Source organism: Chiloscyllium punctatum, chromosome 3, assembly GCF_047496795.1.
Source record: "Chiloscyllium punctatum isolate Juve2018m chromosome 3, sChiPun1.3, whole genome shotgun sequence".
Lineage (NCBI taxonomy): Eukaryota > Metazoa > Chordata > Chondrichthyes > Orectolobiformes > Hemiscylliidae > Chiloscyllium > Chiloscyllium punctatum.
Window position 1 is genome coordinate 70,860,211 of NC_092741.1, and position 12,459 is coordinate 70,872,669.

General features: G+C 41.1%; 1 protein-coding gene across 1 annotated transcript in view; it reads right to left on the reverse strand.

Annotated features, from left to right (window-relative positions):
• The window catches only part of klhl32 (kelch-like family member 32), a 307,588-nt gene that overhangs the window by 206,176 nt on the left and 88,953 nt on the right, over positions 1-12,459 (reverse strand). Inside the window, exon 4 of the mRNA XM_072554905.1 lies at positions 3,419-3,526. Within this exon, the coding sequence (XP_072411006.1) occupies positions 3,419-3,526 (108 nt within the window). The remainder of the gene's footprint in view (positions 1-3,418; positions 3,527-12,459) is intronic.

Below are 12,459 nucleotides of genomic sequence, written 5' to 3' on the forward strand. Positions count from 1 at the left end.
AGAATTGGACACAAAAGGTCAGTGCTTTATCATATTTTACAAAACATTAAACTCCTGGCAATACAAAATGGCAGGTTGGTGAGAAATCTTTAACAAACAGACCAAATTACTTTGATTATGCCTAAAACGTTTATAACACTGAACTTACTGCACAGGGTTTAGGTAAAATTCTATGCCTGTACATGGGTACATGATTCTTGCCTCTTTGTGCTGAGATCCTAGAGAGATGCTCTCCATCTAAAGCTTGTAATTTCTGTTTTGAATCACTTATGAAAAACTTTGAATAATTATATAGGGTCATATCATTAGAATCTTTCACCATTTCAAATATAACTTGTTTGCTCCATGATTCATTCAAAACAAAACATTCAACTTGAATATGAATGCCTACCAGAAGCAAGCATATGATGTGACTTTTTTTGGAACCATCACTGGATCAATAATGAAACCTTTTAAAAACTCTTATGAATACAGACTCTATATTGTCATAATTCCAAGCTTCATTCATTTCACGATGCAGAAATAATTCAAAAGTTCACCATGATTCCAGTTGCTGACAAAATTGCTTTTTTTCATAATTACAATTTGTTAAACTAATAGTCAGCTTGCAATGAACTTTTTCAATTGTTTCTTATTAGACTTTGAGGTCCAGGCCTTTTAGATTACCACTGAGACTCAAAAATAGAATGTACCATTATTAGCAGAATAACCGCAGCTTGTGATGGTTCTCAACTACTACATAAAATTTAATGGGAACAACCAAATTCAATAAAACTGACAATGCTAGTATTATCCAACACATCTGGTAGCATTTGCGGAGAATGAAGCATAGTTAACATTTCGAATTGAATACAACTTCTTGGAAGCTAAGAAAAGGTATAAATACGATGGGTTTTATGCCATTGAAAGCAGAGAGGGGGAGGAACAATGAAAGGGGAGGTCTGGGATAGGGGGTTGATGGGAGGAGAGATTAAATTACAACATGCAATGGAACAAAAAGTGCATAATGAGAAATAGTTGTAGGACAGCAAAAAAAAGGCTGAACTTTCCCAGCCCCTGAACAATGTCAGCAATGGAGAGTCAGTTGGGGAAAATGGTACAAGTTTGGATAAATGAAATCAGACAGAGAACAAAAAAGTTGGACTTTTCATCCAAAGTTTGAACTGCAAGATGAGAATCTGGCTTGTGAGCTCTCTTGTAAGAGGCCTATTAGCATGTATGTGCATCTCATTAGTCCACCATCCCACCTCATTTATATGCAACTTCCTATTCTCACTTCCCACAGAGAAACTAAAAGGCAATAGTTCCAGATGTGATAGTCAGAGTCAATATGTAGTGGCTCCAGGTCACTGATGGATTCCTCAAGCTTCCATGTGAACTGCAGTCTCCAACATCTATGTGTACATTCTATGGTCAGCAACTAGCTGCACACCCCCCTATAGATATGGTTTTCAGACATACACCAGCCTCGCCACATCATTATGACATACCCCCAATTCACTAAGACCACAGTTCTCCACTTCAAAGCTGTCCTTGGAGTTCACTGGCATGTTTAATTGTAATGCTGCTCCAGGTCAGTTGACATGTAGGGATAGGCAGCCAACTCCATCATTAGACAGGGTATCCTCAGGGTATCATTCCTGTCCCTGCTCTACCCACGTCTCCGAAATGGCCACAACATCTAAGTACGTTGGTGCTACTCCTGGCATGTCCTCCATTGAACCAGGGCTGTTCTCCTGGCTTAATGATGATGGCAGAGTGGGAGTTTGCGGTGGTCACTCTTACTGATTCGGTCATGAACAGATGCATCTGCAGCAGCCAGATTGAGAACAAGGTCAAGAACGTTTTATTCCTCTTCTTGGTTCCCTCACCACCTGATGCAGACTCAGTCTAGCAGCTATAACCTTTAGGACCCAACCAGCCCCATCAGTAGTGCTGCCTCTGAGCTACTCTTGGTTGATATCCTCCACCCAGAGTACATTTTATGCCCTTGACACACTCCGTGGCTCAATTTGGACTAATTCATCATTGACTGAGGGAGGATGGTTGTGGTATTCAGCAGGAGGTTTCCTTTCCCATATTCAAACTGATAGCATGAGACTTGATGAAGTCTGAAGTCAATACTGAGGTCACCCAGGACAACTCCCTCCTGACTGTGCACCACTGTGCCACACTTCTGCCAGGTCTGTCCTGTCAGTGGGACAGGACACATCCAGGGATGGTGATGGCAATATCTGTGACAGGGTAAAGTATGATTCCATGAGTATGACTCCATCAGGCTGTTGTGTGACTACTCAGAGACCGCTCTCCCAATTTTGGTATTTAAACCAGATGAGGATGACCGATTTCCTTCCATGAAGGTCATTATTGGACATGTCAATGTAGAGGTGACTACATTATGAGTGTATTCAATATACAAAATTGAAAAAATTAAAAGTAAATCACACCCTCGCATGAAAGGAGTGCTAGATCTTTGAACAGAGAAGAGACAGGAGGTGAAAAGGTAAGTGCTTTACCTTCTCTAATAGCACAGAAAGTGAGAAGACAATGAAGTATTGAGGGTGACTGAGCAGTGAGTTAGGATGTTGCAGACCCTTTAAAATGCCAAAAGCAGAGGATTTCAGGTATTTTGAGTTGGCATCATTGTGGAAATGGCAGAAATGGCTGTGGATGATCCTCAATGTAGAGGCCAGTGGGATGGAAAGGGAGGAAAAAGGGAAACCTGTCTCTGTTTTTTGGAGAGAAGGGAGACAGCAGATGTGCAGAACAATGAGTTGGATATGGTTGAGGGCCATCTCAACTTCAGTGAGGGAAAATCTTTTGTTTAGCAAAAAGGAAGAGATGGAAAATTGTACGATGAGAAATGCAACAGAGATACATTGTCCCAGTTCCTTTGTTGCCATTGCAACCTTGCCATTTGGTATCTCATCAGCAAACACCTCTTCCCCTCCACCTCCATATTGGAATTCTGAAGAGATTGTTCCATTTCATGCAATATTGTCATGAACATACACTCACCATATTGGACATTAACTCCGTCTCTCCACAGATGCTGCCAGATCTGAGTATTTGCAGCACTTTTTTAAAAAAAGCTTTTCAGTATCCAAAGAACTTTTGTTTTAACCATCAATGCAAACTACAGATGTGGAAAGTTAGTGATTACCCAGAGTCTGGAATTGTTCTGGCTCATTACCTCACAGATTGCAATGTGAGTTTTGATACATTATTTGAACATAATTGGCTCGGAGAAATACTCATAACCCAGCCATGAGTTACAATTTCCTGTGAAACGCTGTTACAATTGAGCTAAACATATGTTTCCTTATTACAGACTTGGTATTTATTAGCTTTTAATTAATTCCCAACAAGGATTCAACTGAATAACTGTTTGCTTTGGAAGATTAAAATCAATCTGTACCTGGCCTGTGTATGCAAACTCCAGAGCTTGTTTCAGACCCAGACTGGTCACTCCATGTAGGCTCACCTCCTCAGCCACACTTTCCACCATGCATAGGCTAAACATGGCCTGAAAATAAAGTTAAATAAATTCAAGGGTCAATTATACAGCATGTACAGGTATACATTCTAACTTCTATCATCACTTTGCAAATTTTAGACTCTTAAAATATTGCAACATAAGTGATGCAAAGAACTGTAATTTAGATAAACTAAAGACTATATTTAAAACAAGATTAAGAAATAAGTGAAGTAGACCATTTGGCCTCTTAAATACTCCTGCCATTCAATAAGACTGTGGTGATGTGACTATGCATTTTCTCCCTGACCCGCACAGTTGTCACTCCCTTATACAGAAGAACAAAAATCTGTCCATCGCAGGATTGAATGCATTGTCTTCAAAAGTCCCAGCCTCCATTGCTCTCTCGTGTACTTTAAGGACTAATGATCCTCAGAAGAAATTTCTTCTAGCTTTGGTCTTAAATGGGAGCATCCTTATTTTTAAATTGAATCCCTGATTCTAGATTTTCCCCAAAAAATTCTCGAGGGAATAAAAATGCAAATACTTCACCCCAAGTCTGAGAGCACGGTGGGGTGGTGCATCAGGTACTGACTAACACACAACGGCTGAGTTAACACAACCTGACACATGTCAATCAGTTCACTAAGAGCTGATGGGTAGAGTACAAACAAGTTTCTCAGTCAATTTCAGGCCGTTACATTGCTGTATAGAACCCAGAAGCCCGGAACACCAATCAAAACCTTTTCCTCAGTGGATCCAGCAGTTGGAAAATAAGGGCTTTGTTGTTCATGGATTGGATATGTTGCTAGCATTTATCACCAATTCCTAACTGCCCAAGATAAGGTGGTGGTGAGTTTTCTTCTTGAACTACTGCAGTCCTTCAGTGTGGAGATACCCACAGTCCTGTTAGGTAGGGAATTTCAGGAATTAAGACCTAGCAACAATGAAGAAATGGCAAAATAATTCCAGGTCAGGATGGCTATATGACTTTGAGTGGAACTTGCTGCTGATAATGTTCTCAAGTACTTCTAGATAGCAGAGATTACAGTTTGGAGGATGTTATCACAGGAGACGTAGTGAATTACTGCAGTGCATCGTATGGGTGGCATAAGCTCCCACTGAGGTACATGGATATATATTTTTCAATCATCAGCAAACATCTCCACTTCTGACCTAATGATGAAAAGAAAGTCATTGAAGTAGTTGTTGAAGATAGTTGGGCAAGTACTCCTGCAGTGACATCCTGGAAATGAGAAGATTGACTTCCAACAGCCACAATCATCTTCCTTTGAGCTGACTTTGTCTTCAACCAGCAGAGAATCATTCCCACTGACTTCAGTTTTACTGGGGCTCCTTGATGCTGAACTTAGTCAAATGCTTCCATAACGTCAAGGGCAGTCACTTTCACCTCTCTTCTGGAGTTCAGCTCTTTTGTCCATGTTTGGAACAAGACTGCAATGAGGTTAGAAGCAGACGGCTCTTGGCAGAACCCAAATTGAACATGAATACACAGATTATTCCTTTGCAAGTGCCATTTAATAGCACTGTTCATGGCACCTTCCATCATTTTCCAAATGATTGGGAGTAAACTGATGGGATGGTAATTAGCCATGTTGGATGTGTCCTGCATTTATGTGCACAGAACATACCTGGACAATCTTCCTCATTATGATACTGATGCTACTGATTATTTTCACCTTGTCACATGGGAGCGGTTGCAAGGAGAGAGAAGTTGGATGGTCAGAGGCAGAAACAGTGACATGACTTTCAGAGGCCACCCTGTTACCTGCCAGTGTGCTCATGATTGTACAAAATCAGATAAATTAGAGACACCCTCATACCAGCAGCTAGGTTTCCATGGTTTCTTGGGGAGGCAACTAACTTCCTTTCTCATCTGCCTTCCCCGCAGGCAATGAGGGAGGTGGTAAGTTGAGGCTCTTCCATGGCAATTAATTGGCCACCGAAGGGCCTTAATTGGAAGTGGGTCTAGAAAGTTCCTGTGGACTTCTAACCCAGAACGTAACTGTTGAGCTGGTGGAAAGGGGTGAGCATCTTAGCAGGACCAACTCACTCAATAATTGTCCCTTCTTGCCACCTCCATGGCTGGACAAATTCCATCCTAGGATCTAACCTATCAAGCTCCCTAGAGTCATTTAATAAAATCACCTCTTCTTCTAAACTCCAATGAGTACAGACCATACCCACACAACCTTTCTTCATGGCACACCCTAGTGAATCATCTTTATATTGTCTCCAATTCCAGTTTTTCTATCCTGGAGTACAGAGCCAAACTTGTATGCAGTACTCTAGTCAAGATCTCTCTAACACTATGTATGCTTGAAACAAGAGTTCCCAGTTGAAAATGCTATTTTTCTTGCAACACAGGCCAACATTTCATTTGTAATCTTCATTACTTGCTGTTAATGCATGCTGTTTGTGATTCCTAGTTTCATCCTCATTCCAAAATACTGCTACATATCTCTATTTGAATATTTTTCTATTCTATCCCTTCTGCCAAAGTTGTCAAGTTTATATTTTTCCTAGACCAGTTCGGTATTTTCTATTTTTTTTCTATCAGCTTTCATCATCCATTTCTATTGATTTCCCCTTATTCACCTTTTATATTCTCAAAGAATACTCATAAATTTATCAAATGATTTCTTTTCCACAAAGCAATGCTGAGTCACCTAATTGTAATGTGATTTTCTAAGGGCAGGTTCTTCAAATATTTTGGCTGTCATTTTTTTGTCGAGCTTCTTGGAGAGTTTCTCTCCATGAGACATAGCGAGTTTTCTCATTATGATCATGTCAAACTTGCATCATTTACTACCTACCTGTGGCTCCCCTCTCATCCAGTGCTCACCAGATTCTTCTCTTCACCTGCTAAAAGTACTTGCCACTCCAGCATATGCTGGCATGAATAATATCCCAACAATTAAAGGGAGTCAGGGGGCTGAGTTGAGTATGGTTGCCATTACAAAAGAGATAGTGCTAGAAAAGCTAAAAGGTCTTAAAATTGATAAATCTCCTGGCCCCGATGGGATACATCCTAGAGTTCTGAGAGAGGTGGCTGAGGAAATACCGGAGGCATTGGTTGAGATCTTTCAAGAGTCACTGGAGTTAGGGAAAGTCCCGAATGATTGGAAGATCGCTGTTGTAACCCTATTGTTCAAGAAAGGATCAAGACAAAAGATGGAAAATTATAGGCCAATTAGCCTAACCTCGGTTGTTGGTAAAATTCTAGAATCCATCATTAAGGATGAGGTTTTTAAATTCTTAGAGCAGAGTCTGATTAGAACAAGTCAACATGGATTTAGTAAGGGGAGGTCATGCCTGACAAACCTGTTGGTATTCTTTGAAGAGGTGACAAGTAGGTTAGACCAGGGAAACCCAGTGGATGTGGTCTATCTAGACTTCCAAAAGGCCTTTGATAAGGTGCCACACGGGAGGCTGCTGAGCAAGGTGAGGGCCCATGTTGTTCGAGGTGAGCTACTGGGATGGATTGAGGATTGGCTGTCTGACAGAAGGCAGAGAGTTGGGATAAAAGGTTCTTTTTCAGAATGGCAGCCGGTGATGAGCGGTGTCCCGCAGGGTTCAGTGTTGGGGCCACAGCTGTTCGCATTATATATTAATGATCTGGATGAAGGGACTGGGGGCATTCTAGTGAAGTTTGCAGATGATACAAAGTTAGGTGAACAGGCAGGTAGTACTGAGGAAGTGAGGAGGCTTCAGAAGGATCTAGACAGTTTGGGAGAGTGGTCCAGGAAATGGCTGATGGAATTCAATGTGAACAAATGCAAGGTCTTGCACTTTGGCAAAAAGAATAAAAGCACAGACTACTTTCTAAACGGTGAGAAAATTCGTAAAGCCAAAGTACAAAGGGATCTGGGAGTGCTCGTCGAGGATTCTCTAAAGGTCAACATGCAGGTTGAGTCCATGATTAAGAAAGCGAATGCAATGTTGTCACTTATCTCAAGAGGGTTGGAATATAAAAGCACCCTTGTGCTACTGAGACTTTATAAAGCTCTGGTTAGGCCCCATTTGGAGTACTGTGTCCAGTTTTGGTCCCCACACCTCAGGAAGGACATACTGGCACTGGAACGTGTCTAGCAGAGATTCACACGGATGATCCCTGGAATGGTAGGTCTAACATATGAGGAACGGCTGAGGATCCTGGGATTGTATTCATTGGAGTTTAGAAGATTAAGGGGAGACTTAATAGAGACGTACAAGATAAGGCATGGCTTGGAAAGGGTGGACGCTAGGAAATTATTTCCGTTAGGTGAGGAGACTAGGACCCGTGGACACAGCCTTAGTATTAGAGGGGGTCAATTCAGAACAGAAATGCGGAGACATTTCTTCAGCCAGAGAGTGGTGGGCCTGTGGAATTCATTGCCGCAGAGTGCAGTGGAGGCCGGGACGCTAAATGTCTTCAAGGCAGAGATTGATAGATTCTTGTTGTCTCGAGGAATTAAGGGCTACGGGGAGAATGCGGGTAAGTGGGGTTGAAATGCCCATCAGCCATGATTGAATGGCGGAGTGGACTCGATGGGCCGAATGGCCTTACTTCCACTCCTATGTCTTATGGTCTTATGGCATCTGATGTCTACTTAATCTTTTGAGCTCCAGTTAAGGAGCCAGTCGAGCATTTGCAGTCCAGTGACTCAGCATCCACAAACAAATTCCTCACACAACACTTAAGTGGCACAGCTGAGGCTACCTCGCACGTACAACTGCACATCGCACCACTGATCATGGTGTAGGCACCAGGCCACCCAAATTACTTGTCCTTAGCCACTTTCCCTCTTACAACCCTTTAAGTAATGGCTGCTCTCTTCCCCAATCCCTACTCTGGCCTAGCATCTCATTGTTGTTCAAAATAGCACCATCATGACTTCAAACAATTCAAAACATTCAACTTTATTCACTAACACTAAAAAATACCCAAACCAAACAATCAGAATCTGCATGTGACACTTGGAACAGAAATGAAGTATTTTCATGGGTAGCAGCAATAATTTTAATCAAGGTATGACCACTACACCCAATTCTAATGGACTTGAACCCGGTACTGTCTGGCTTGTGTTGAGCCTGGTACATGGTGGATGGTGGAATGTGCACAGAAGTGCCAGCTGTGCCACTTATGTGCTGCAAGAGGCATTGGTTTGTGGTTTAGATCAGAGTGGTGCTGGAAAAGCACAGCAGGTCAGGCAGCATCCGAGGAGCAGGAAAATCGACGTTTTGGGCAAAAGCCCTTTACCAGGAATAGTGACAGGAAGCCTCCAGGGTGGAGAGATAAATGGGGGACTGGGGAGAAGGTAGCAAAGAGTACAATAGATGAATGGGGGTGGGGATGGAGGTGATAGGTCAGAGAGGAGGGTGGGGAAGGTAGCAAAGAGTACAATAGCTGGATGGGGGTGGGGATGGAGGTGATAGGTCAGAGGGGAGGGTGGAGTGGATAGGTGGAAAGGAGGATTGGCAGGTAGGACAGATCATGAGGACAGTGATGAGCTGGAAGATTGAAACTGAGGTAAGGTGGGGTGAGGGGAAATGAGGAAACTGGTGAAGTCCACATTGATGGGGTTGAAGTGTTCCGAGGCAGAAGATGAGGCGTTTTTCCTCCAGGCGTCGGGTGGTGAGGGACGTGGTTTGTGGTTGCTGAGCAACTTACAAGCAATTCAAAGTCCTTTAATTTTCAGTATCTCAGGTCGTTACCTCAAATCTACAACACCAAATTCCCCCCAAACTCCCCTCAACTTCCTTAACACTACAATGGATACCACACCTCAGGAAGGATCTGTTGGCCTTTGTGGGAGATGTTTATATGTACTTGGTCTTGAGGGATTAGTTGTGAGGAGCAATTGTACAAATTAGGCCTGTTTTCTCTAAAATTTGGAAGTGTAAGGAGCTGATCTGATAGAAGTCTTCAAGATATTAACAGGAAAAGACCGGTTAGATAAAGTTAAATTTCTTGACATCAAGACTTTCCAAACTTTTTCACTTCAGTCCATGTTGTTCAGGTTGGAGAAAACTCCAGTCATTGTCTAAGGTACCAGTGTAACTTGCATTTCATTGTAAACATGAAATAAACTCTCTCCTGTTTAACACAAGAACTTTTCAGACGAGCATATGGTCAATCTAAGCAGGCTCTATGAATCCCTAAAAGAAGATGGTGGCAGCAAACCTACTTTATGGTGAGCAAGAGTACAGACACCTCTTAGACAGGGTGGTCAGTGGTCCTATCCAGTTTCCTTATCCTATTATGCATCTTCTACCCTTTACTCCAGATTACCTCATTTCCATGGGTGTAATGCAATTAATTCCTCCATTTAATTTCTTCTCCTCCTTTCAATCATTTACTGAGCTGTAACAAGAATTGAGCTTGAGTTTTTGTTACATGATAAAGGTGATCTATCCAAGCTCAGACCATCTGTCTGTTTCTAAATTTGCTCAGGATTAACAAGGCAAGACTGTATACTTAACTGTTTATGTTGTGTTGCTATGGATATACTTTAATTGCTCTTGAGAATCTAATTAGACATTGTTAATATTTTACGAGATTGATTTTTTTTAAGAAAAATCAAATTCTGAAATATGATTATGTATTTGGTACCAACCCAAAATCTACCCATGAGTTTCTCAATCCCTTCCTCTCTTAGTATCTGCACTGGCCAATCCCTCCACATCCATCTTTATCTTGCTCTCTCTCCTTCTAAATTCACTCTGCAGATATCCCATTTTCTACCGTTTCATTTAAGTTCTCCAATCCATATTCAGCATCACCTTGACCTTCCCATCTCACATGACGCGACTATTGCAACAGCTCCAAATACAGGAAACACCATCTTTGATCAATCCTTCTATTCCTCACTAGTTTCATCCCGTTATCCTCGAGTCAAATTTTCTTCTGCAATTACTACTGGATAAAGCTCAGTCCCAAGCCATTGTCATTGATACTTTAAAATCTCCGGTTGTCTAGTTATTGACTATTCATTGTCCTGATATTATTGTGGTTGTTATCTATTAACTCACTCTCCTTCATCTTTGATGTCCTTGTTCCCAGTAACACTATTACAGCTGAACTTTCATGATGTCATCCTGACACTGCAGACTTATAAAAATGCCAGACTGGACTTAGAGCCCACCTCTGAGGGATCTATATTTTGCTGACAGGCTAAAGGGGATGGAGTGTTATTCATTTATGTAAGAACCCTCATCTCAGCAGGATCATTGAATTCAGTAATCAAATAAATCTGGTTGAGATGTTCAAGGTGGCTAGGGGACTAGATAGAATGGATGGAGATACACTATTTACTTTAGCAAAGAGGTCAGTGACTAGGGGGACATAGATTTAAAGTGACTAATATGAGATTTAGAGGCGATCAGCAGAAAAACTTTCATTTGGAGGAAATTCACCATCTAAAATGGTAGCCGAGGCAGAAATCCTTAACTCTTTTAAAAAGATGCCTGGATATACACTTTAAGTGTCATAGTATAGGAATAAGGAGTAAAAGCTGCAATGTGGGATCAGGCTGAGAGACTCATTTTTTAGCCAGCAAAGACTGATGGGCCAAGTGGTCTCTGGGAGTCTATAATTCAAAGAGACTTTGTTTTAATTACTGCAAGAGCGTAAACTTGCAATGTGGGAGTCATGAATTCAAAAAAATTCTGAAGGGTGGATATGATCTGATTAACTAACATGATGTGAAGATTTTTTTAACTAGCCTACTCACAGAACTGGTGAACCAGTCTGGCTGTTACTGTCAATGATCCCTGAAAACAACTTACATAACAGCTTCATAAATCTAAAAGATTAGGCTATTACTGATGTGGGGATATGAATAGATTTGTTTGTTTTTATAATAAATTCATCATTTAAGAATTAAAAGCTTTCCATGAGTTTCATGAATGTGAGCTTTTTCACCAGCAAGTCTAGAGCGAGAGCTCTCCATGATTTGTAGAAGTTTAATTTATTTCATCTCTTTATGGCTCCAAGATTCTGTCAATGCTGAATACTGGGTGATTTGTCAAAGAGTTGGCATGGAGTGACTCTGGAGAGTGAATATATGCTAGCGAGTAGTAAAGAAAAATAGATAGAGATCTTAATTGCTTTTATTACAACTGGAATTGAGTCCCACAGAACCAATGTGTGTCTTCTAGCTAGCCAGTCTTGGCCCTTGTCTTCTCAGAACCAAAACTGTTGCTGAGGTGCAAAACTTCCAGACTTGAGTACCCATTTTGGTAGTGAAAATGCAGCCCTTACACTCACACCATAGGAATTCCCCTTTGTAGCTTCACATCCAAGGAGTGCAAATACAGATATGATGTGCAAAAGCAAAGTCTTCAGGTTTTGTAAACCTGAAAATAAATATTGTCCAGATTCCATGCATGAATAAATAGGAGAAAAAAAAACAATGTTAGATATGGTCAGAATAATGAATGATCTCATGGAAATTTAATTATTTTTCAAAAAAATTGACCTGATTTTTAACCTCCACTCTACATTCCTTCGTAACTCCTGTAACCTTTCATCCTGGTAATAATCAACAATCTATCTCTGCTTAAAAATATTTAAAGATTCTGCATCCATTGCCATTTGAGAAAAGGAATTCCAAGACCCTCAAATCTCAAAGAAAAAAAAAATCTCTATTTTAAACATACACTCCCTTATTTTTAAACTATGATTTCTGACTAAGTTCTAGTTCTCTCACAAGAGGAAACATAATTTCAGCATTCACCCTGTCAAGTCCCCTCAGTATCTTATATGTTTCCAGAAAGTCATAAGAAATAAGAACAGGAGTAGGCTATTCGGCCTCTCAAGCCTATTCTGCCATTCAATATGATCATAGCTGATCCAATATTCCTCAAGTCCACATATATGCCATTTCCCCGTATTGATCCACATTAATTCCCCTATTGATCAAGTATCTATGTCAGCCAAGGACATTTCCCCCACAGCTCTTTGTGACAAGGAATTCCAA